General features: G+C 42.0%; 1 protein-coding gene across 1 annotated transcript in view; it reads right to left on the bottom strand.

Moving 5' to 3' along the window:
• The window catches only part of TLN1 (talin 1), a 3,443,760-nt gene that overhangs the window by 597,798 nt on the left and 2,818,961 nt on the right, over positions 1 to 27,001 (bottom strand). Inside the window, exon 44 of the mRNA XM_044078439.1 lies at positions 9,516 to 9,686. Coding sequence (XP_043934374.1) covers positions 9,516 to 9,686 — 171 coding nt within the window. The remainder of the gene's footprint in view (positions 1 to 9,515; positions 9,687 to 27,001) is intronic.

Here is a 27,001-nt window from a genome sequence, read left to right as displayed (position 1 = left end):
AAACGTAATAAAAGGTCTCATGATAAACTTAAGCAAGAAATCTCAGTGTTGCAGAATGAACTCTTAGCTGAAGTCAACTATAGAGTTCAAATGGTTGACATTAATGAGAAAATAAGTAAACTGGAAGCTGACATTGTGCTTAAAAAGCGTGGAAAATTAGTCCGGGACTTAAAGGACTATGATACAGGTATCATTTTCAGCTGGCAGCGTGAACCTGTGCGTAACCGGTCCAGGGGGAGGAGCTGGACACGCGGCTCTAAGCGAAGAGATTTTTCAGCGTCTTCTTTTTCCTCCATGGAACAAAACTCTGCTGCTAAAAATGTGTCGTTTGCCAGGACTGTTGCAACGAACTGGGCTTCTAACAGGGATGTTTCTGAAGCTACCAATGAGGCTTCCAACTCCACCTTTACTGATAATGTGAATTTTCAAAATGACAATCGCAATAAGGGAAGGAATGGGAGAAATGGCCGTAAGGGGCGAGTCCGTTACAAGTGAAGGTGTGACAACAGAAATTTTGCATAGAACTCCCCAAAATGTATTTTCATTGGAATGCATTAATTTGTCTGATTTGTGTATGGATAATGACATGTTTAATGTATTAAGCAAAGGGAGCAAATTTGTTCCAACGTTTTTTCCAACTTTTGCTGATATTTATTTGGAAGTTAAGGCATTCATTCGCAAACTTTTGTTGAGAGTATATTTCAAAAAATTTGTTAGTTTGAATGTTTTAAATGAAGATCATGATGAATGTTCTGAAGAAATTGAACTTGATGAGAGTTTAATGAATCTATCCATATATAATTATGAATATTATGAATGTGATTTTGATGAAAATAATGACTGTTCAGTTTGTTCTGAAATTGATATTGTTTCTAATGTGAATTATCTGACTGGTTATGGTAAGTTGGAGATGCCTAAATTTAAAAATGTTAAAAGTAATTTTACACCAGTCATTTCAGTTCCAGCTATTACAATCTTCCAGAAGGTGCTTCTTAAAGAAACGGAGGCATTATTCATGGAATTTTGTAAGGAAAAAAAACATTTTAATCTGAACAGAAAGGAATGGCAAGCCTTAAAAAGTCTTAAAGGCTTAAAAGATCAGTACATTTTCAAGTGTGCTGATAAGGGGGGTAATTGGGTTATTTTGAACAGACCTGATTATTGTAGGATGGTTTATAGACTACTTTCTAATGGTGAAGAATATCAAAAACTTGAAGGTGATCCCCTTAAAGCTTATAATGAAGGACTGTTATTTTTATTGGAAAGGGGAGAACGACTAGGATTTTTTTCACAAAGTGATGTCAAAAAGATGTATGTTAAAGATCCGACCACACCTATATTATATGCTTTACCCAAAGTCCACAAAGATTTGGTTGAGCCTCCTGGGAGGCCGATAAGGGGATAGGCTCCTTTATGGAGAATGTTAATATTTTTTTGGACTCTCAGTTAAAAGTCTATTTAAACAAGGTTAGTGCCCATATCAGTAATACTAAAGATTTGATTGATGTTATTTCTAAGATTAGTTGGAATAACGATTATTATTGGGTGACTATCAACGTCAAATCTTTGTACACGAATAGTGACAAAAGGTGGGGACTTGAGGCTATTTATAATATATTAGGTGAGGGTCCTAGGACCAACTTTTTGATTACACTATTAGAATTTTGCTTAACCCATAACTACTTCATGTTTAACAATGAATATTTTTTTACAAATCAAGGGAACAGCAATGGGGGCAGCTTTTGCTCCTGTGTATGCTGTTGTATACATGGATTTCTTTGAAAAGAGATTCTTATATCCCACTGAATTTTTTAAGCATAAGGTAGTTCTATACAAGCGCTTCATTGATGATTTAATTTTCATTTGTAAGGGGGACATGCATGAATTTTGTGACTTTTTTGAAATTCTGAACGATAATGAACATAATCTTTCATTTTCTTATGAAATGAATAGAAATTAAATAAATTATTTGGATCTAACTTTATTCATAAGAAATAATGTTGTTGAGTTCAGACCTTTTAGAAAGAGCACGTCAGTTAACATGTTTTTGCATGCTTCTAGTATGCATCCCCCTCACTTGTTGAAAGCTTTACCTTTTGGGGAATTTAAAAGAATTCATTCACATACTAGCATGGAGTGTGAGTTGGGTTATGAATTAAATGAGGTTTATCTGAGACTAATGGAAAGAGGGTATGATAAAAAAACAGTTGTTAGATGTTATGGATAAAGTGATGAATAAGAACAAGGACAGACATCCTATTAAGTTCAAATCGGATGTTTCTGGTCCCTCAAAAAAGGAGAGAAATGTGGAGGATATATTTTTCGTGACCAAGTACACAACTTTTTCTGAAACATTTGTTTCTTTAATTAAAAGATTCTGGTACTTGGTCAGTGAGGATGAAGGTATAGGTGAATTTTTTCCATATCACATTACATTTTCGTTTAAAAAAGGAAAAAATTTAAAGGATATACTAAATAATAACTGTTGCAATAAAAAAAGTTCCCCGGGCCATTAGTGTAGGAACATTTAGATGTGGTTCTTGTAGTCTCTGTGATAGGGTTATTAATATTAATTCTATCAATAACATCAACCATACCCCTAGGCATTACTTTAATTGCAAATCTATTGGGGTAGTGTATGCTTTAACTTGCAGTTGTCATAACATTTGGTATATTGGACAAACGAAGAGAATGGTTAGAGTTAGGATTTTGGAACATTTGAGGGATGTTCGAAATTCGAATTTACTTAGCCCTGTAGCCAAGCATTTTTTTTAAATTCATGAGGGGAAAACTGACAGTTTAAAATATGGAGTTCTAGGGAAGCCTTTTATTAATAGTGGTGAAAATATTTCTAATAAACTATTAGAGCTGGAAACTAGGATGATTCTGAAGTTCAACACTTTAAAACCTTTTGGTTTAAATTTAGAATTGGGCATTTGATGGAGTTTAACTATTATACAATATTTGGAAATAATTCTATAAATAATTTATAAATATTGTATTTAATTTGTACATAAGTTTATGAAGAATGTATTGTTCTAAAACATGTATTTATTCCTGATATTTATTATTATTCATAAGGTCACTTTAAATGTTTCTTCTTTTTGTGATATTTATTGGAAAATTGATTAATTGATTGTTTGAATATTTATTATAAAAGCTGACATTGTGCAGCAATTAATTGTGATCCTTGAAGGCGAATTGCCGAGGTACCAGATCATTTCACATTAAAGGAGAAGAAAAGTACTGGCTGTTTGGTGTGTTGCTGCTATTTCGTTTTTCTGTTGCTGTGTTTGCTACTTGGAATATACAAGTCTGATCTTTCGGCCATTCAGTCTCCAAGTTTTGGGACTCATGCTAGTGAGACCTGACATTTTAAATGGTTACCAAGCACTGTCCATGTCTTCAGTGTTATGTAGACTGCCGAGGAGTCATCTCTGCATGGTCTTTCATGCCAAGAATAATGCAGCACTTTTTCAAACAGAACTTGTCATAAAACAAACACCCCATTCTAAGGACCTAAACCTATAAAATCACAGCAACAGCACCAGAGGGCATGACAGATACCCAAGTCAACATATCCTCCATTTCAGGAATAGGTACCCTTACATATCTGATAAGAGTACTCAGCATGCAACTTTTAAATCCAGCGTGGATAACTGGATGAGTGACTGCAACTTTTTACAGGGGATATAGAAGAAAATTATGGGAGAGCAATTTTGGCCTGCAAAGCTTTCAATGATGACCTACTTCAGGCAACACCCAAATCCAATTATGCACAAGTTTAACAGCATTAATTATTGTACACATTTAAACCAACCTATTCTAAGAAACAAATGCATCACTCAAACTCATTCTGAGAATTTGGAACAAACTGCTTCTCACTCTATTGAGCTCAGAAAATTTAATACAGTTTAAGGAAAATTTCTTTTAACCCAGAGTTTATACAGTCAACTGTTTCTTAATGGCTTTCATGCCTAAATACTGGTGTTTATAAAAAAATCTACATAATGGGGATTACTGTTAATATCCCACTAGTAATTACAGTATTAGTATTAGCTTATTTGACCAAGAATCTTGATGGTTTCCGTTGCCATAAACTTAACAAGAACCCATAAACACGTAACCTATCGGGTGTCAGGATCTGCCATATAACACAAACACTCAGGTCACTCCAGAACAAGTACAAATATGACTGTCATTGTCCATGTTGGTGTGAATGACCTGAGCCGTACCTCCCTGGACTACATGAAGAGAGACATGGAAGAGCTCTCTGATCACGTAGCCCAGGCCGTATGACCCTGACCCTGAGTAGCATCCTGCCCTCACCAAGAATAATACCACGGTATAAAGAAAAAAATTCTCAATTTCAACAATTGGCTAAGTTTCTGGTGTCATTCAAAGGGGATCCAGTGCCTGTCCGCCTGGGATGACATGCTCGACAAGCCATGCTTCTTCGCTAGAGACGGCGTACACCTGTCACCCTTAGGCTTTCGAATACTGGCCAAGGCTCTTGCCACCCCTATAGTGCCTTTTTTAGGCAAGGCTAAAAAGACAAACCCACCGCCGTAAATAGCACAAGTAACAAAAGACTGAGGGTAATGCTACTCAATGCCAGAAGTCTAAACCTCAAAATGCACGGACTTGAGGCACTCCTCAGTATGGAGAAAATTGATATATGTGCAGTAACAGAAACCTGGTTTAAGGCTCCAGTGAGCACCCCAGCACTACCAGTCTACAACTCATACCATACATTTCGGCCACAGAACCCAAACCGAAATACAAAATGCAGGGGCATATCCATATTCATCAAGGATACCCACACCTCCAGGTTAGTGGCACAGCACGATGCTTCAGAGATCATCCACGTGCAATTAACAATGGGCAAAACTGCAATTCAAATTGTAGCTTGCTACAGATCACCCACCACGTCCCAGGATCCCCATTCCGCGTTTTTGGAAACGCTGGGAAACATAAAGGTCCTACCAAACACCCTAATATTGGGTGATTTCAATTACCCAAACATTAACTGGGAGAACTACTCAAGTACCAACTCCCTTGCCCAACTTTTCCTAGAATTTATAAACTCAAACGCCCTGTTTCAACTGGTCAACACTCCCACAAGAGGTGACAACATATTGGACCTGGTCATCACCAACATGGGCGACCAGTGTTCCATACCAGAGGTCAACCCCTCGCTGGTTAGATCTGACTACAAACAAATCACTTTGGATATCCATATCCCGCCCCCACCCCCGGACAAGAAAACCACTGTGAAAAACTTTTCAAAAGCAAACTTCACGTTACTTAAGACCAAGGTGGAAAGTTTCAAAGCCCCCATGCTGAAGGATAAAACTGTCCAAGATTCAAAATCCTTTACTAATGCATTCTACGGGCAGCTACAAGAATGCATGGATTGTGCCATCCCAAGCAAAACCAAGACTCACTCCTCCAAGAAAAGGAAACCAGTCTGGTGGACTCCTGCCATAAACAAGCTATACTAGTACAGAAGAGAGTAAAATCCCAAGAAGGGAAGACATCCCTGATCAATATCAGCAAGAAACTACAATCCCTCATAAAATCATCCAAGGCGAGCTTTGAAAGAAAAATTGCCAAGGACTGCAAAGATAACCACAAGGCATTCTTTAGCTATGTCAATAATCTAAGTGACAATGCTCAGATCTGCTCGGAGTTAGTGCAGAATGGCACAAAATACACTGAACCGACAGATATCGCCAACATCCTGGCAGACAGGTTCAGTGCAAACTTCACCCCCCTCTCACCCCCAAAAGGGCCCATAACCATACCGGAAGAATGTAGAGTCCCTGAAATCACAGACACTTAGGTTAAAACAGCCCTATCAAATGCCAAAACCACAGCATCAATGGGACCGGATGGTGTCCCAGGCACCAGGCTGCAACTTACACGAGCTCAAAGACAAACTAACCCCTCACCTAAACACACTGCTCAAACTCAGCCTCTCCACAGGCTACATACCCATAGAGTGGTGCACAGCTACGGTTATTCTGCTCCACAAAGGTGGAGCCACAACAGACCCCAGGAACTATCGCCCTATAAGCTTGACTAGCTTGGTCTGCAAGGCTACGGAGCACATCATCATGGAACTCATTAACAGACATTGGGAACCTCCAAACACTGGACCCTACCCAGTTTGGCTTTAAGGGCAGATCATGCCTCCTAAACCTGGTGGACTTCTTTGAAACAGTTACCAAGGCTACAGACGAGGGAAAGGTGGTACACACAGCCTACCTAGACCTCGCTAAGGCCTTCAGCACCATTCCCCATTCTGGTATTATAGACAAGCTCACCAGCCTGAACATAAACCCCTACGTCACAAGATGGGTTGTCAACTGGCTCACCGACAGAACCCACATGGTGAGAGTTCCGGGAGCTAGGTCCGAGACTAAACCGGTTACAAGTGGCATTCCCCAGGGCTCAGTCCTAGGACCCCTCCTGTTCGGCATACACTTCTCAGAGGTACAGGCAAGCACAGCAGGACTACGGCTGACCAAGTTCGCAGACGACTGCAAACTAGAGGCTATAATTGACTCTCCAGCTGACACAGACATCCTCCAAAGAGTCTCACTGAGACAGATACCTGGTGTCAAAATCATGGCCTCAAGTTAAATGCCAAAAAGTGCAAGTCATCCCCTTTGGAAAAAACAAAGTACCAACAAACTACCACATGGGTGGTAGTCCCCTAAATACGGAAGATGTAATAAGGGATCAGGGGACCCAAGTAGATAGTAATCTCACCTTTGATAATCACATTGTCAAAGTGGTTAGAAAATCCTTCTACGTGGCCCACCTAATCCAAAAGGGCTTGCATCTAGATCAAAAGAGGTCATTGTGCCCTTCTACTCATCAGACCCATTATAGAGTACAATGCCCCATTTGGGATGTACCTTACAAGACACCTGCAACAGCTAGAAAGACCACAGAAGTACCTCACCAAGAGGATCATTAGCCTCAAACAGATGCCCTATGCAGCTCGACTTAAGAAACTCCAGTTGTACTCGGTTGCATACCGCCTACTCAGAGGTGATCTCTGCCTGACATACAAGGCCATGTCCAACCCAGAATTGATGGACATGCTCCACCTAAAGAAAACCATCCCCTCGAGCCACATGCTCTAGGGATCTAAACCTCACCACAACAACAAATAGGACATGCTGGAGGGATAGATTCCTGTCCCAGGGACTTCCCATGCTTTGGAACAAGATCCCAATCTACATTAGGCAGAGCTCCTCGCTAACACTCTTCAAAAGAAACCTTGACGAGTGGATGGGAAACAAAGTTTACCTTGGGGATCACTTCAGTGGCTCTGCTGGACAGAGGCACAGGGAACTAATCTAAGGGGGCGGCAAAAGCAAACACATTCTGGCTAGGCTTATAAATGCCTTCGGGCAGACAGCCTAGTGCTAACCTATGAACCAATCTTAAGGCCCAGAAGGTCTGCTGGAAATACCCCCCCCCCCCCCAAGAACTATCCTTCCGAACTATCTCCAGGATTACTCAAGTTAAATACTAAAGGGTCTTCACCAGTCATCAGGCATGCTAGTGGCCAAAAATGTACTGCTTGAATGGATAGACAAGTACCCTCTTGTCCATCTGCACATGGATTTTCCTTTATTACTTCATACTTGCAAATACAAAAGTTCAAGCAAAGCCAAGTCTCCACTGGGATACTGCAAAGGCCAGCAGCATGTGACCTCTGCAGGCTTCAAAATGTCTACAGCTTCATTTAATAAAAACTCTAGATAAGCAGCCACTAATTCTATACCTGTGTTACAGCTCGGATTCTTCACACTTGACAGTCGCAATTCACCAAAGCATTTTTCTTTGAGAATGCTGGGATCAGAGACAACATAGTCCTCATCTGATTAAAAGCCCTCACTGGCACTTAACAGCAAAGCAGTAAACATTCTTCTGCACTCCTGTTCTTGAAGAGTGCTCCTGAATGACAGTGTGGACACACTTTTAATCTTCCTAGGCATGAAATAGGGTAGGATACAACAGTAAAGGTGCTATTAGGCAGCCTGTTCCTCATTTCAATATGAGCATCAAGACCTACCTGAATGAGGTCTTAAAGGTTCAGAAGAACAAAGTGAGCAGTCAATGCAGAGGAAAGCAAAAGTGGGAATAACACCAAAGCCTCAATGGATCCCTGAGCAAAGACTGCTGGGGAAACAAAGATAAGCCCGGAAACTTTGAACATTCTAAAAAACATAATTCTGTACATGGATGTAGATGACACATTTTGGTTTCAAGAAATGGCATGTGGTGCTGCTAATAATTTATGAGGAATAATTTTGATTAGGGATAGGCCTCAGTTCCTAAAATGACTTCAGCTGGCTTGAGACTACATATGTAATGAACATAAAATTCTGCAAAATGTACAGTCTTGAATAACTGTGATTTGAGACTATTACAGCAGTCTCAGTTTCTGTTCACTATGTCAAGCAATTGTATTTCTGCAGTGACTATACCGCTCAACCTGCAGACATTGAAAATGCGTAGAAAGGCAGTTGAAAAGTACATACATCCAGCCAAAAATCTGGACACCTAATTAGCATTATATATGAATAGCAAATAGCATAATTTTCCCACTTCCAGTAGGAATGTGGGATACTACTTGGAAACACACGTTTAAAAACAGTGACAAAAAAGATGGACAAATGTAAGTAAATTATCAAAGATGACATGCAAGATCTGTAGAATTTCATGAACTGTATTGCAAAATTCTACCACACAAGTAATTTATTTTGCTTCTGAAAAAGGAAGATGCATGTCTTCTTTCTTTAAAGCGCTGTTACATTTTCTTACACTGCAAACAGCAGATCCTCAACCCTGACAAAACCTATGCCATCCTGGACCTGCGTGGAAATCTGCAATCTCCCTCTAGACCCAGTGACTAAGCCATCCATTAAAATCAGACAACGTAATAGCTGAAAAGCAGCCTTTCACAAACTGTCAGTCCTAACATATGCATTCAAATTCAGAAATCACACAGTGCAACATGTTCAAGTCTGAAAAAGGCCAAATATATCAACCAAGACTCAGCACAAACATAAGCACTCGCATATCACCAAGACCCAAGGGGTCACACTCTGGCAAAGGTTACAGGGTCTATACAAAAGTACAGCTACATATTTATATGACCTCACCAGCTGCACACAACTCTCTAGAAACAGTGAAAAAACTTCTACAAATAATCTCAGGGGGGAGAAAGATAATTACTTCAACTTGTCATTAGAGAGGGATACACACCTACAAATTTCATCAAAAGCTCCAGGTTGCAGCACAGCACAAATATTCCAACAAAGCTCAGTGGGATATTCCTGATCAACAAACTATTATGCCACATATACATTTCTTAAGACTTGCATAAAAATGTACTCAACAAAAGCTATACAATTTAGTTTTTAAGTACATTACTTAGAAATTCCACAGGTTAAAAAACAGCTTCATTCCATTAGTTTAATTTTACTTACCTTGGGATTGCCTCCTGCCTCTTTGGCGGTGTACAACATCTGCAGTGCAGATTCTGTCAGTGTCTTGCATTGATCCAAGAGGTTCATCTGTTGCTGATGGTTTAGGGTCTTTGAAGCCGCACCTATAGTTGATATGACAAGAGGCTCAAAGTAACTTGCCATCTGAGAAACCTGAAGGAAAAAAAATGCAAGTTCTGTAGGTTAGTTATTTTCTCCTAGGAAGGGGTTAAGTTAAACATGAATTGAGGCACTCATGTACACACAGCCCTAACCCCTGTCCCCACGACTATTTTTGACCACCATCTCAAAAAGGTATTGTTCAGATATGAGGCCGAATAAACCATTTTACATAAAAGTGATAGTTGTAATCTACTCGCAAATACATCACCATCTTCCCTCAGCCACTTGATATGTCATAAAACATCGTCAAGTATGCAGTATGTAAAGACACTACAGAGTGCTACTGAAATCTGGGACCAGGCTAACATGTATCCTTCTTCCTGGCCATCAAATCAGTGTTTAGGGCAACTATAGCCAGGAAGGGGATGGCATTCAGTGATGCAAAGCAATGAAGATGGAATCCCAGTGACACCTCAACACACACAGGCTAATAAAGTGCAACCTTCCCAAGTCAGCCATGAGAAAAAGCAGCTGCATGATGACACCAAGTCCCAGCAACTAATGTTAACAGTGTGGCAACTAGGCTCCAACCCTTAATTTGGGAATTCAACACGAGTAAAGTCCAAACCCCCTGTATTACAGGCTGATGAAAATGCACACTGTTGCTAGGCTAATACTGCAAGGCTGAGTAATGCTTCCAATTAATTTGCATGGTTAGTTAAATAACATCTGTGCCATAGATTACCTGAATATCCCCAGTTTGGCTTACTCAAGTGCTTTCTACAGAGACACTGACCCTTCACACATTCCCTCATCTGTTACAGATATGCTGCATTATACATTTGCTTTGGTGAAGGATGCCTGTCCTCACTACATTTTAAACTTCACATTTACCGACATAAAAATGTACTAATTTCACTTTCACAAAATCTAAGGATACACTAATACAAATTTAAAACAGTGATGGACTTGCCTGCAAAATGTGGTATGCTAAAAAAATTCTCTTAACATTCACATTCAGTGCAACTCCCAACAAGCACCTCAAAGTATGCATTTTTAGTGAAAGAGGTACTCACAAAACTTGATACAGATGCTATGTCAGGACATGACTGGAGAGCAAATTAGGCAACACAGTCAGGTGTCTACAAACTTGTTCTGCTCATAAAACTATACAGGGTTAGTATATTAATCTCTTTTCATCAGAGCTAGAGGAGTTATCATAACTTGCTCATAAACCAGTGTTTTTAAGTAGAAAATGTATTTAACTTCAATTTACTACACTTGATAAATGGGTAGGCAGACTGGTCCTTAGAACCCTTTCAGTCACAACATGGGGCCATACTGCTGTAAGTGCAGCAGCAGTGCAAAACAGAACAGTGGAAGAAATAGCAAGATATTCAAGAATTTCTACGATAATAAGCACATGCCAACTGAAACAAGTTACAGACAAATTCCAATTAAAACAAGTTGCAGACAAATTCCAATTAAGACAAGCTACAAAACATATACAGATATTCACATTCTCAAAACTTGGTATACAAGACAAATACAGAACAAACTACAAAAAGAAAACATAAAACAATTTAGAACATTTACACCAAGTACTGGTAAGAAGCTATTTTTTTTGAGAAAAATGGTAGAATTTTTATTTACACATTATATACCATGATGTTAACAGGGTTTACTATTGTTTATTCGAACGGAAAAACAATTTCCGTTCCAATAAACGAATGGTAATACTGAAAGTAAAAAAACTGTCACAATGTCGAACCAAATGCTCGATGCATTTGACTCGACATTGTTGTCGAAACCACCACATGATAGCCATCATATAGGAGCTGATGTAAATCAAACTCCTATACAGCTATCACATTTATGAAGGGGGGCAAGCCCCCCTGCACCCCCGAACACCACCCCTACTTATATATTCTAACTCCGAGATCGCACTATAGTGGGGGTGGGGATGTGGATGAATTTCCAATCCCCACTGTACCGTGGTCTCCATGCAGACAGTCGCTTTCCACGTATGCGAATGCAGTTGTGCATTCACATAAGTGGAGTCGACTATCTGGTGCAAAATTGCATGTGCGTTCGACATTCTGTTTTTCAGCACAATGCAGCCGACAGAATGTTGTTTGCACAAACAATAGTAAACCTGTTAACACAGCTTTAGGACATGCATACTTAATATGATAGCTGCTACACCTTGACAGTTTCCTACCTGCATATGATATCATATGTGCTTAAAGTACAATGTTTCTCTAATACGAGTGTGATGTTTATCTCAACAACCTCTCTTTTAATTTATTTCCGAAACCATCTATTGTGCCTTTTTGTCTGGTTTCAAATAGCAGATGATCCCATACTGCTGGGGCCAATTCAGAGAAGGCTCTTTCACCAGTAGCGGTTTTGAATCTCGATACAACTAGGGATATGGCATTTACTTGTCTATTTACTTATTGGCATTTGTTTACCGGGATAGCCCACTGGACCAAATAGCCCATTATCAATGGAGGCCTGGAGAGAAAAGCTCCACAGAAACATAAAATACATTATTATAAACTGTGCAAAACATGACATACAGTAGTATACAGAATATGATACATTTCACAAAGTATAAGCAGTAATTAGAGAAAGTGATGGTAAAACAAAAGTTGTCAGCTAGGTACAACTAAATTACAAAGTTAACTTGAAGAGAAAAAGTACAGTTTTGTACATACCATAAATGTAGATGTTCGAGTGTTCACCCTGCTGCAGTCATCACACTTTGGTTATCCTGCCGTCAGGCGGTCCCGCAGCCAGCCTGAGTTCCAAAGTCTTGGTCCGGCGTCGGTTGCTGACGCTTCTTCCCTGACGTCAGTGCGCCAGGGGTATACAAGAGGCATCAGACGACATTTTCTTCAGTTTTTCTTGCCCAAGATGTCAGGTGCCCCCAATAGGTAGGCAAAATATATATATTGCTATATAAAAAAGTACATATAAAAATAAAACAGTACCTTCAGGCACAAGCAAATACACCACACAGGTTGTATAGGATAGAGTGGTATACAAAAGTCCAGCTAGTTCAGAGGGGATGGAGGGAGGGAGGGTAACCTGGAATGCAGCAGGGTGAACACTCTAACATCTACATTTATGGTAGGTACAAAACTGTACTATGTTCATCATGTTACCCTGCTGCAGTCATCACACTTGGGTTGAATCCCAAAGCTAAGGATGGGTGGTGGAGTTAAACAGTGTTAGAAGAAGCTAGTAGGCCCTGCAAAACTGCAGTGGCAAAACCAGCTCGTCTTAGAATATAGAGGCAAGTGATAGTGTTTGGTGAAGGTGTGCACTGAACTCCAAGTTGCAGCTTCCAAGAATATCCTTGGTTGGCACCACCCTGAGAAAGGCTGCTGATGTAGCTGTAGCCCTGGTGGACTGGGACCTAATGTTAGCAGGTACCGGTTTCCCATGATGCGTGTAGTAGAAACGTATGCAATGTCCTATCCATTTTGAAACGGTCTGTTTTGAGATAGCTTTTCCTTGTGATCCTGCAGCATAGGCTACAAGGAGCTGGTCAGATTTTCTGATAGCCTTAGTTTTATCCAAGTAGTAACATAATTGCCTGTGAATGTCCAAAGAGTGCAGGAGACTTTCTCCTTTGTTCTGGGGATTTGGGAAAAAGGTGGGCAAATGAATGGTTTGGTTTAGGGCCACACTGGATACCACCTTTGGCATAAAGGAAGGGTTAGTTCGTAGAGAGACTCTGTCTTGATGAAAAATGAGGAAAGGCTCCACTGCCATTAGTGCCTGTAGCTCTGAGACTCTTCTAGCTGAAGTTATTGCTAGTAGCAGGGCAGTTTTCCATGAAAGAAATTTTAAATCGGCTGAAAAAGCTGGTTCAAAGGGCGGCAGTGTAAGCTTTTCCAGAACAAAGTTGAGATCCCAAGTAGGTGTTGGTGCTCTCCTGGGTGGTCTTATATTCTTAGCCCCTCTGAGGTACTGTCTTAGGAGTGGATGTCAAAATAAAGGAGGATCCGTGTTGTAATGAGCTGAAATTGCTGAGGCGTGGATCTTAATAGATGAAAAGGAAAGTCCTTTGTGCAACATCTCAGTTAAATATTGTAGAATCTGAGGAATGTTTGGATCAAGGGGATTTTGGCCTTTAGCCTGGTTCCAGGCGCAAAATCTTTTCCATTTGTCTGAATAGGTTTTCCTGGTGCTGGGCCTCCTGGCCTCCAGGAGGACATCCATAACAGCTTTGGACAGCGGTGTTGGCTGGTTGTTTAGGTAATTTGCCATGCAGTCAGGTTTAAAGTCTTGAGCTGGCTGTGGAGAATCGGATTGTCTCGCTGGGTGAGCAGGTGAGGAATTTGTGGTAAAATCCATGGTGGGCCGTGGGCCATGTTCCTTAGAATTGGATACCAGTGCTGGCGTGGCCAGTCTGGTGCAATGAGTATCATTTGTGGCCTCTGTAATCTGACTTTCAGCAGTACCTTTGTTAGAGGAGGCAGTGGAGGAAAGGCAAACACTGTTAATGTTTTCCAACTGAATGAGAGGGTGTCCACTTTCCAAGCTTGTGGGTGGAATGTCCTTGTGCAAATTTTTTAAGTTGGTAGTTTTGGGAGTTGGAAAACAGATCTATGTCTGGGCGTCCCCATTTTTGAGTTATCATTGCAAATACTTGTGGATCTAGTTTCCACTCATGGGGATCCATGATGTTTCTGCTTTGGTTGTCTGCCAATGTGTTTTTCTTGCCTGGCAGGAATTGTGCTTGTAATTGAACCTGGTAAGACAGTGCTGTGTTCCACAAGGTCATTGCTTGCCTGCATAGAGGGTAGGAATGTGTGCCCCCTTGCTTGTTTATGTACCACATTACTGTGGTACTGTCCGTCTTTATTATTAGTTGTCCTGGGTGTAAGAGGTCCTTGAAAGCTGTTAGGGCATTCTGTACTGCTAGCATTTCTTTTTGATTGACATGCAGATGCCTTTGATCTGTAGTCCATTTGCCCTGAATGCACTGTCCTGCCATGTGTGCTCCCCAGGCACAGTCTGATGCATCTGTTGTCATAGTTTGCCTGGCTGTGGGTAAGGTGAAAGGCTGACCCTTGTTGAGGTGACATGCCTGTGCCCACCATAGAAACTCCTGTTGAAGGCAGGGAATGAGTGGTATCATTGTTTCCAAGCTGTGGCGAGTCCATACGCTTTTCAGGTACCATTGTAATTTCCTCATATGCAGTTTTGCAAATGGTATTAGTAGTATGCAAGATGCCATGAATCCCAAGGCCTGCAGAATTTTTCTTGCAGAGAGTTGGGTCTTTGTTGCCATTATTTTGAAGTATTGAGTTAGCTGTTGTTGCTTGTCTGGCATGAGATAAGCCATCTGGGCCGTTGTATTCAAGCTGGCACCCAGGAATATTATGTTTTGTGAGGGCACTAGTTTTGATTTCGTTTCCTGTGTACCCTAGGCAACTTAATGCCAGATGCTTTAAAAGAATGTCCTTGCTTTCTGCTTGAATAAGGCAGTCATCCAGGTATGGGTATATTTGAATTCCTCTGTCTGCAGTATGCAATTACTGGTGCCAGGCATTTTGTGAAGACCCTGGGCGCAGTAGATAAGCCAAAGGGCAGTGCAGAGAATTGATAATGGGTTGAACCTGCAATGAAGCGGAGGTATCCTCTGCAATTTTGTCTGATAGGGACATGCAGGTATGCCTCCTTGAGGTCCAATGTTACTAGCCAAGCATTCTTGCCTAGCATGGGAAGCTGCTGCTGTAGTGTTAGCATCTTGAATTTTGGTACTTGCAGATAGGTGTTCAGAACTGAAAGATCCAGAATGGGTCTCCATGCTTTGTCTTTTCTTGGGACTAGAAAGAGTCTTGAGTAAAATCCTTTTCCTTGCTCCTGTGTAGGTACCTGTTGAATGGCTCTCATGTCCATGAGAGCTGTAATTTGTTTTTGTGCCTCTGCCCTTTGATTTGGTGGCAGATTTGGCATTCCTTTTATCCTTGGCAAGGTATGAAAGTGGAATCTGTATCCTTGTGAGACAATGTTTAGGACCCATTTGTCTTTTGTGACACTTCTCAATTGTATTAACTGTTATGACTGCTATTATACATGTGATAAGTTTTGCTTTTTCCTGCCAACATAGTACCAATAACTCTCTGTACCTAGATTGTTAATGTAAATTGTTGAATGTATATTTGTTTGTTTTGGAGCTTTTCTCCCCAGGACTCCATTGAAAACGGGTTCTTTATGGCCCAATGGACTATCCTGGTAAACCAACTGAAATAAATAAATGTGTCAGTTGTCTGCAAAAAGTGCTAATTTTCCTCCCAAGGGAGCTGCCAAGAGAGATTTGCTTGCTAGTTTGAGGATCGAGTCATTGTGTTGGTCTTCTGCTAGCTTGGGGCCTGTCTTCTCCTCCTTTCTGGGTGGCAGTACCACATTGGCGAGGTTTGTAAGGGCCTTGTGACTGACCTCTGCCCCTTGGGCGTCTGTATTTGCCCCTCTGTGATCTGTCAGAAGCTGGAATGGACCAGTTTTTTGTTGGCCAATTTCTGCTGAAACGAGGGGGTTGTACCTGTAAAAAATCCTTGACCGTCTGCATAGACTTTGCCTTATCCTCCATTTTCTTTAAAACCTCTTCTGCTTTGACACCAAATAATACATCCTGCTGTAAAGGTGCATCCAATAATTTTGCTTTAACATGATCAGGTAGGGTTTGTTCTTTTAACCAAGCATGTCTACGTATGACAGACCCAGTAACAGCTGCTCTACAGGAAGCTTCCAATGAATCAGATCCACATTGTAAAGTATGTTTGCCCACCTGTTCAGCTGCATGCAACAGATCCTGCATCTCCTTGAATTCAGACTGTTCAGAATGTGTGCTCATTTTTTGTTTTAATTGAGACATTAGGAATTGCTGATATTTCAGCATGTGAAACTGACAATTTAATGCTCTCATAGCCAGAGTAGCTGAGGTGTATATCTTCTTTCCCCATCTATCTAGGACTCTGGAATCCCTTTCAGAGGGCACAGGATTTTTAGCCATAGAAGCTTTAGCCCCTTTGGGACCCTGGAAAATTGTTTCTGGGTCAGCCACAGGGCTTTTATAAAGGAATTTGTGTGAGTCAGGTACTCTGTAGTACCTGTCTGGTTTGGCTGGAGCAGGAGGTAGAGAGTCTGGATTTAGACTAGACTCTAAGTAAACATCATCCACAATGTCTAAAACTGGAGGGATAGCAAGTGGTCTATGCTGGGGTAGGTAGTAAAAGGAACTCTCTGAGCCTTTTCTTAGAATCAGAGTAGTCCTGGCCTTCCCAGTGGAAATGTTCCCTCATGGTATGTAAAGTTTCCCCAAAGGAGTAGTCTTCAGGGGGAGATGCTGAGGGAATAGAGTCTTCAGCATCAGAGTCTTCATAAGGGGGGAAAGTGTAATCCTGTTCCTCAGAAGATTCTGAGGAAATTGAAACCTGGTCAGAGGAAGCATAATCCTCCTCTTGTCTTGGTCTTTTTTCTGGAGGGGGATGAGGACCCCTGATTAGGGTAATCAAATCTTCAGCCATCTTAAGCATCCGTTTCTTAGGCATGGGGCTTTGAACTGTAGACTGATGTACAGTCTTTTTTGGTTTTAATGGAGTTTTAAGCTTAGCATAAGATTTAATGGTGAGTGTAGTCGGGTCTGAAGACACCTTCTGCAACCGAAGGTGTTTCTACTGCACCGGGATCATCTCCTGCTCCGGTGTAGGAAGGGCCTAATGAAGATGGCTGTGACGGCCTAGTACACTCCGCTTGAGAATCCGCAGCTGTTTGGGGTTCCAATTCTGCGGTCATCAGGGGCTGCGTAGGCGCCTCACTGAAAACCAGAGAACCGGTGACAGGCCCAGCAGAGGCCTCGGAGTCTGGCTTGTTCCTAGGCTGCCTGTCCTTATCCTTGCGTTTTTTATGCATGCCGGTTGTCGGCTGCTCTGACGGCATGATATAATTAAATTTCCTACCAAAGTAATGTCGTGCGAAGTCAAAACGGCGTTTGATAGTTCGTTTATTAAACCTAGCACAAAACCGACAACCTGTGATGTCATGGTCTGGGCCTAGGCAAGGAATACAATAAGAATGGAAGTCCTTATGAGGTATTTGCTTCCTACAAGAAATGCAATTGTTAACTTTTTCTGACATCGGACTGAGGCAAGAAAAGGTTCCCCAACGTGGTACTTAGCTTTATTGAAGACTTCGGACTGAAACTTGATTCGAAAATCTCAGGTGTCGGCCGACCGGCACTTGCGAACTGCTTCTGGCACCGCGCGGCAAGAAAGACTGAAGAAAATGGCGTTGGATGCCTCATATACCCCTGGCGCACTGATGTCAGGGAAGAAGCGACAGCAACCGACGCCGGACCAAGACTTGGGAACTCAGGCCGACTGTGGGACCGCCTGACGGCAGGATAACCCAAGTGTGATGACTGCAGCAGGGCAACACGATGAAAATCAAGCGGGTGACATACAATAAACATTGCCAAAAGGTTTAGTTAGGTTATCACTACACATTAGCAGTGAATAAATATAGTAGTAAGAATATCATTTGTAAAGTAATGGCAGTCAGGTCTTAAAGGATGGAGGCTTGGTACAATTACAGTTCCAGACAGAAGCATTTTTGTAAAGAAGTTTTAAATGGGGCATGGTTCTTACTAGTTCTAATTATTAATGGGAGGTCATTCCAGGATCTGGCTACAGAATGCAAGTAAAGAAGCTTTCAGACAAGCAAATTTGGCTTGTGGACTTGCAAGAGGTTTTGATTCTCTGATCTACGACACCTTTTGGTACAGTAGGGACTAAATAGAGAACTAAGTGCAGGACAGTTGAAAGGTTTGTATATTAATTTGTGCACAGATGCTAACTGTGGAAACGAGAGATAATGTGCGAGTTCAAGCTATTCATGTGAAACAGAGCACCTCTGACACTTTTCAAAAGGAACCTGGATGAGTGGATGGGTCACGGTAAATGTAAATTCCTACCGGAAATAGTGCCCACTACCATCCTCCTGGCCATAGGCAGTCATTACTAAATGCAGTTTTGGAAATTAACATTTCTATGGTAATACACTGGGATGAAATGGCTAGGCTTGAAATGACCTCTGGGTCGATAGCCTAGTAATCTCCTATAATACTACAGCAGTTCAGGGATTGTAGAGCAGTACAGTGATGGGTATTATTGCTAGGCATTTGTAGCAAACTTGGTGATTTTGTGATAGCATGTTTCAAGCTTTGTTTTTAGGGAAGATTGTAGGTTGGTAAGAAAAGGTGCACCACAGACGAGAGGGGGAAGTAGGCAAGTGGCAGCTAGGGCTTGTTTAACAGAAAAGCTAAATAAGTTTTTGTGCCTGTATAGAATGCCTAGCTTTCCGTGTGTTTTGCTAATATTATGATTTATACAAAGGTCAAATTTTAGATGTTCGATTATTACTCCATGTAGTTTAGTATGAGTAACTACTACTATTTTTGTGTTGCTGTGGGAAAGTATGGTCAACTACACTTTATCAATGGGAGATTTTTTCTTAGAGGTGAACAGGATTAGATTAGTTATTTGGATTAAGAGACAGAGGATTATTGTACAACCTGCTTTGTATGGATGTAAAGGCTAGTTGTTGAGTAATTTGTTGAAGAGCAGACATGGAGTCAGCGTGATTGGCATACTGTATTTGAGAACCTTGAGTGAAAGAAGATTGGAGACCATTAATACAAACATCTTTCACACAAAGCACGTCTTAACAAGCACATTTATTCATTTTATCCACACAGAAACTGCAGCCCTCCCCTTACGAGCACTAAATCCAGCTGCTTCTCTTGCTCAATACCTCTCAGTTTTCTCTAATGTACCTACATTATTGGTAGTCTCCTGTATTCTAATCTCTCCTCTCTCTTTTTTAGGAGAACAGTACCACACTATCAAGCCCACACACCTTACACCTTCCTTTGCATGGCTGGAACTTAGCTGAACTACAATTTTTGCTACTTACTTATAAAGTACAGTTGTGTACCTACCATAAATGTAGATGTTTGAGTGTATTCACTGTTGTAGTCATTACACTTGGGTTATCCAGCTGGCAGGCTACCTGCAGTCGGCCTGAATTCCAAAGTTTTGGTCCGGCGTCGGTTGCTGTTGCCTCTTCCCTGACGTCAGTGCGCCAGGGGTATAAAAGATGCAGCTGACTCCATTTTCTTCAGTTTTTCTTGCCCCAGATATCAGGTGCCCCCCCGAAGGGTAGGCTAAGAAATTATGCCAATAAAAGAGCATGCAGTAAAATAAAACAATCTTCATCTATAAGCAAATACACCACATAGGTTGCAAAGAATAGAGAAGTACAGATAAGTCCCAGCAAAGAAAGGGGGATGGTGGGAGGGTAACCTGGACTGCAAGAGTGAAAACACTCAAACATCTACATTTATGGTAGGTACACAACTGTACTATGTTCATCGTGTTTCACTGTTGCAGTCATTACACTTGGGTTGAATCCCAAAGCTGAGGTTGGGTGCCTGGGCCTAAATAGAATTAGAAGAGGCTATGAGGCCCTGCAGAACTGCAGTGGCGAAGCCTGCTCTGGATTTAGAGTAAAGAGGTAAGTGGTAGTGCTTTGTAAAAGTGTGCACTGAAGTTCAAGTTGCAGCCTCCAAAATGTCCTTGGTTGGTGCTCCTCTGAGGAAGGCTGCTGAAGTAGCTGCTGCTCTGGTTGAATGTGCCTGATGCCCTTAGGCACTGATTTGTCATGTTGAGAATAGCAGAAACGAATGCAGTTGGCTATCCATTTGGAAATAGTTTGCTTTGAGATAGCTTTTCCTCGAGATCCTGCAGCATATGCCACTAAGAGTTGCTCAGACTTTCTGAACACTTTAGTTTTGTCCAAGTAGAAGCATAGCTGTCTGTGTATGTCCAAAGAATGTAGAAGTCTCTCCCCTTTATTCTGTGGGTTTGGATAAAAGGTAGGCAAATGAATTAAGAGCCACACTGGACACTACCTTAGGCATAAATGTTGGGTTTGTCCTCAGAGAAACCCTGCCCGGATGGAAAATTATGAAAGGTTCAACCGCCATTAGTGCCTGTAACTCTGAGACTCTTCTTGCTGAAGTTATTGCTAAGAGCAGAGCTGTTTTCCATGATAAGAATTTTATTTCTGCTGTATTGGCTGGGTCAAAAGGAGGCAGCATGAGTATTTCCAAGACAAAGTTGAGGTCCCATGCAGGTACTGGTGCTCTTCTTGAGGGTCTTGTGTTTTTGGCCCCTCTGAGGTACTGCCTTAGTAGTGGATGTGAAAAAATAGGTGGATCCGTATTGTAATGAGCTGAAATGGCAGAGGCATGGATCTTAATAGATGAAAAGGATAGGCCTTTGGTCCAGCATCTCAGTTAGGTATTGTAAAATCTGAGGAATATTTGGTACAAGCATGTCAATTCCTTGTGCCTGGTTCCAAGCACAGAATCTCTTCCACTTTTCTGCATTTAATTTTCTGGTGCTGGGCCTCCTGGCCTCCAAAATAACATCCATAACCGCTTTGGAGAGAGGTGTGTTCTGAATGGTTACATTATCCGCCATGCAACCAGATTTAGGGTTCTGAATTGGCTGTGCAGTATCTGATTGTTTTGTTGGGTCAGTAAATGAGGAATTTGAGGTAATGTCCAGGCTGGGCCTTGAGACAAGCTCTTTAGGATTGGGTAGCAGTGCTGGCGTGGCCAGTCAGGGGCAATCAGGATAATTTTTGGCTTCTTGTCTGACCTTTAGGAGTACCTTGGGGAGGAGAGGTAGTGGAGGAAAGGCATATACTGTAAGGTTTTTCCAGATGAATGATAGAGCATCCACTTTCCATGTTAGCTTGTGGTAAGTCCTTGTACAAAATCTCTGTAGTTGGCAGTTCTATGTCTGGGCGTCCCCATTTCCTTGTTATTATGCTGAAGATTTGTGGATCTAGTTTCCACTTGTGAGGATCCATGAGGTTTCTGCTTAGTTCGTCTGCCAGAGTATTTGTCTTTCCTGGCAGGAATTGTGCTTGCAGGTGCACTTGATAAGTCAATGCTGTGTTCCACAAAATCATGGCTTGTCTGTAGAGGGGGTAGGAATGCGTGCCACCCTGCTTGTTTATGTACCACATGACTGTAGTATTGTCCGTCTTTATCAGCAATTGTCCTGGATGAAGCAGATCCTTGAAAGCTGTCAGGGCATTCTGGACAGCCAGCATTTCTTTTAGATTGATATGAAGATGCATTTGGCTTGTGGGCCATGTGCCCTGAATACATTTTCCTGCCATGGGTGCCCCCCAGGCATAATCTGATGCATCTGTTGTTATGGTCTGCCTGGCAGTGGGTAGAGTGAAAGGCTGTCCCTTGTTGTGGTGACAGGCCTATGCCCACCATTGAAACTCCTGTTGCAGGCAGGGAATGAGGGTAATTAGTTTTTACAGGCTGTGGCCATGTTGAGTCCAAACACTTTTTAGATACCATTGTAGCTTCCTCATATGCAGTCTTGCATATGGAATTAACAGAATGCAGTATGCCATGAAGCCCAAAGCATGCAGAATGTTTCTTGCAGATAACTGGGTTTTTGTTGCCAACATTTCGAAGAAAGAAGTCAGTTGCCTTTGGCGTGAGATAAGCCATCTGGGCAGTTGTATTTAAGCTTGCACCCAGGAATATTCTCTCTTGAGAGGGTACGAGTTTTGATTTCTTTTCGTTTACTGTGTACCCTAGGCAAATTAGCAATTTTTTTACAAACGCCAGATGCTTTAGTAGAATGTCCTTGTTCTCTGCTTGAATAAGGCAGTCGTCCAAGTAGGGATATATTTGAATTCCTCTTTGTCTGCAAAAAGCAATTACTGGTGCCAGGCATTTTGTGAAGACCCTGGGCGCAGTAGATAAACCAAAGGGCAGTGCAGAGAACTGGTAGTGCATTGAGCCAGCTATGAATCTGAGGTATCTTCTGCAAGATTGTCTGATTGGGATATGCAGGTATGCCTCTTTTAGGTCCAAGGTTACAAGCCAAGTCTTCCTGCCCAGAATGGGCAGAAGATGCTGCAGGAGTCAACATTCTGAATTTTGGAACGTCCAGAAAAGTGTTTAGAATAGACAGGTCCAGTACTGGTCTCCAGGCTTTGTCCTTTCTGGGTACCAAGAAAAGTAGTGAGTAAAATCCTTGTCCCTGCTCCTGTAGTGGTACTCGCTAAATGGCCCCCATGTCCATGAGGGATGTAACTTGCTTTTGTGCCTCTGCCCATTGATTGTGTGGCAGATCTGGCATGCCTTTTGCTTTTGGCAGGGTGTGAAAGTGGAACCTGTAACCCTGAGACACTATATTCAAGACCCATTTGTCCTGGGTGATCATGTGCCAGTTTTGTGAAAAAAGTGCTAGTTTTCCCCCTAAAGGGGCCTCCAAAAGATAAGTGCTTGGTACTGGTAGAGGAAAGTCATTGGGACCGTTTCCTATAAGATTGAGATTTGTCTTCTCCACTCTTGGGAGGTAGAAGCACTCCATTGTTTAGGCCTGTATGAGCCTTGGGGCTGGGATCTGCCTCTAGGGTGTCTGTATCTGCCTCTTTGTCGCCTATCTGACACTGGAAAGGATCAATTTTTTGAAGGTCAGTTCCTGCTAAATCTGGGTGGCTGTACCTGTAAGAAATCCTTAACTGTCTGCATAGATTTTGCTTTATCCTCTATTTTCTTCAACACCTCTTCTGCCTTAACACCAAACAAAAGTATCATGCTGTAATGGAGCATCTAATAATTTTGCTTTACCATGATCAGGCAGATTCTGTTACTTTAACCAAGCATGCCTCCTAATCACAGAACCCATTATAGCGGCCCTACAAGAGGCCTCCAAAGAATCAAAACCACATTGCAAAGTATGTTTTCCCACTTGTTCAGCTGCATGCAAAAAATCCTGCATTTCCTTGTTTTCTGGACATTCAGAGTTGGTCAACATTTTCTGTCTTAACAGTGACATTAAGTATTGCTGATATTTAAGCATATGAAATTAACAATTTAAAGCCCTTACAGCCAAAGTAGCAGAAGTGTAAACTTTTTCCCCCCATCTATCCAGTGCCCTTGAATCTCTATCAGAGGGAACAGGGTTTTTAGCAATGGAAGCCTTGACACTCTTAGGACCCTGAGATATGGTTTCTGGGTCAGCACCAGGGTTTTTGTATAGAAATTTATGGGAGTCTGGGACCCTGTAGTATCTGTATGGCTTAAAAAGTGCAGGGGGTATAGAGTCTGGAGACAGGGCGGACTCTGAAAAAGCATCATCTACAATGTCCAGAACAGGGGGAATTAGCAAGGGGCCTGTGCTGAGGAAGTAAAAGAAAATCTCTGAGCCTTTTCTTAGATTCTGAATAATCCTGGCTCTCCCAATGAAAGTGCTCCCTCATAGTATGCAGGGTTTCCCCAAAGGAGTAATCTTCAGGTGGAGATGCTGAAGGAATAGATTCTTCAGCATCAGAATCCTCATAGGGAGGAAGGGAGTATTCCTGATCAGAGGAGGAATCTGAGGAAATAGAAACCTGATCTGAAGATTCAAATTCTGTCTCTTGCCTAGGCCTCTTATCAGGAGGGGGATGGGAACCCCTGATCAAAGTAATAAGGTCTTCGCCCATTTTGAGCATCTGTTTTTTAGGCATGGAAGTCTGTCCTGGAGAATGCTGTACTTGTTTCTTTGTCTTTGGAGCTGCTTTAGTCTTTGGCTTTGAAGCTGAAGATGGCTTTACATATAAATGTGTAGGTCTGAAAACACCCTCAGAAGCCGATGCCTGCACAGCGGCTCCAGACTCATCTGAGGAATATTTGCCGAGGATCCAATACCTTGAGTTTCCAGAGGCCCAGTCGGCTCCACGAGGGAGTCAGAAGCGGCCTGTGGCTCTGAGGTAGCTGGTGTCAGGGGCTGAGAAAGCGCCTCACTGAGAACCGGCAAACATACGACTAGCTTAGCGGAAGCCTCATCGTCTGTTTTGGACCTCGGATGCCTGTCCTTGTCTTTATCCTTGTGTTTTTTATAAACTCCGGTCGTCGGCTATTCCGCCGGCATTGTATAATTGAATCTTTGGCCTAAGTAATGAAAGGCAAAATCGTACCGACGCTTAATAGTGCGTTGGTTAAATCTAGCACAAAACCGACAACAAGCAAAGTAGTGGTCAGGGCCTAGCCAAGGAATACAGTAAGAGTGAAAATCCTTATGAGGTATTTGCTTCCCACAAGAAATACAATTGTTAACTTTTTCTGACATCGGTCTGGAGCAAGAAAAAAGTTTCCCCAATGGGGTACTTAGCTTTAATAAAGACTTCGGATCTGAAATTCGAAAATCTCAGGAGTCGGCCAACCGGCACTTGCGAACTGCTTTTGCTTCGGGCACCGCGCAAGAAAGACTGAAGAAAATGGCGTCGGCTGCATCTTTTATACCCCTAGCGCACTGATGTCAGGAAAGAGGCGACAGCAACCTACGCCGGACCAAGACTTTGGAATTCAGGCCGACTGCGGGTGGCCTGCCAGCAGGATAACCCAAGTGTAATGACTGCAACAGGGAAACACGATGAACATCCTGTGTATAAAGTATGCCCTAATCATTTCCCAATATTGCTGCCTAATTCATCTTATTACTGCTCTTCCACAGCTCGTTGCTGCTTGCACATTACCATGCCACTCCTTTATTTTACCTTCTCTGCTATCTCCACTCAGCTTCTCCCGCACACTACACCCACATATTACCAATTAGCTCTTTGCTGCTGCTCTCTCCATGTCCATTTCTGCACCCTTCTCAGCTTAACCTTCTCCCCACCATATTTCTATTCCCTATACTAGCTACCTTATTCTTGCTTTGCTACCTCTTCCCTAAGAAATACTCTGGGTAACTCTGTAGTATTTCTCCAGCTTCTCTCAGTTTCCAGTCATTATACTTACCTGCTTCTTAGTGTGTTTCTGTTGTGACCCCTGGTATTCCCGGTGTAACCCCACTACGCTCAGGCTCACTTTGCTCCCCTAACTTACCCCCATTTCCACCCACCCTCCACTTTCCTTACATTTATACTGTCAAACCATACCAGTTTCCTAATTATACAACCAATCAACATCCACTTCCTCCCAATAACCACTCCCCCTTAAAAACACCCACTCTACAATCACAATTTCCCCATCCCACTATCCCCCATTTTGTCTCTAAGCTCTTCAAACCTCACAATCTACCACTTCTACATAACCATACCACTTCTTATCCTTCTCACAGTCAACTTCATATCACACTAACTTCTCTCACCCACATACATGCCCTACCACCACAACCACCTCTTCTAAGAATGATGCCATTCACACTTTTATAATCTCCCCAATCTCTCTACCTTCTCTAACATTTGTCTTCATAAATATAAAATACTTCAGTACACCTCTCTCCAGCAAACCAAACCAAAGCTCTACACTTTTTACGCTCTGCTTGCTGCACTTAACATATACACTGGTACTTTACTTCTTTCTGGAGACAATCACCCCAACCCTGACACCCCTAGCCATCTCCCAAGACCATACACAATACCGCTTCTTCCAATTCCCTCTCCTTTCTTCAACCACACCCTTCCCACCCTCTCAGCCCTCCCACCTCTTATCTCAAACACCTAACTATCTACTCTCTAAACATCCAAAGCTTTGTAAACAAAAGAACTTAACTCCACACCTGGATATAACCATACTTTCCCACACATTCTAACCCTATCTGAAAACTGGCTAAAACCCCATTACCACCGGGTTATAGCATCTACTGTACCGACATAATCCCCCAAAAAAGGAGGTGGCGTTGCCATCCTCTACTCCGACAAACTCAACCTCTCACCATTCCTGTTCCCAATTTCCACCCTGCTGAACTAGTTATTCTAAACTGCCACCTAAACTCTCACAAAAAAATTGCCAGTGTCTCCATATATATACCTCCATGGAATAATAGTCCCACCCTTGAACATATTCTGTCCAGGTTGTCCCACAATACATCCTACAAAACTGTCATCCTTGGAGATGTCAAAACTATCATCAGACTCCCCACAACTCAGTATTAACTTACATGGACTCCACCAATTTTTCGTATCCCCCACAGACATGCACAAAACCTCTTCGACCAAACCTATCCAAGATTGGAACCTCACAAACACCCCAAACCTCTACCGCAACACCTGCACCCTCATCCAAAGATGCTCTCCCCAATCACCCAAACCACACTCTTACGCAGACTGCTGTAAACTCTCAAACTAATGCCAACATATTTTTTTGTTGCAACATATTTAACTCCACATTATCTAGCATCAACGGGACCTTCCTCCAGTAGCTCCCTGTCAATGAAGCTGTGCAAACATTTAATCAGATATTCCTAACTCCCTAG

The sequence above is a fragment of the Protopterus annectens genome, chromosome 1.part1 (genome assembly GCF_019279795.1).
Source record: "Protopterus annectens isolate FY-2018-M chromosome 1.part1, PAN1.0, whole genome shotgun sequence".
NCBI lineage: Eukaryota > Metazoa > Chordata > Ceratodontiformes > Protopteridae > Protopterus > Protopterus annectens.
This window is presented reverse-complemented; position numbering and strand designations above follow the sequence as displayed.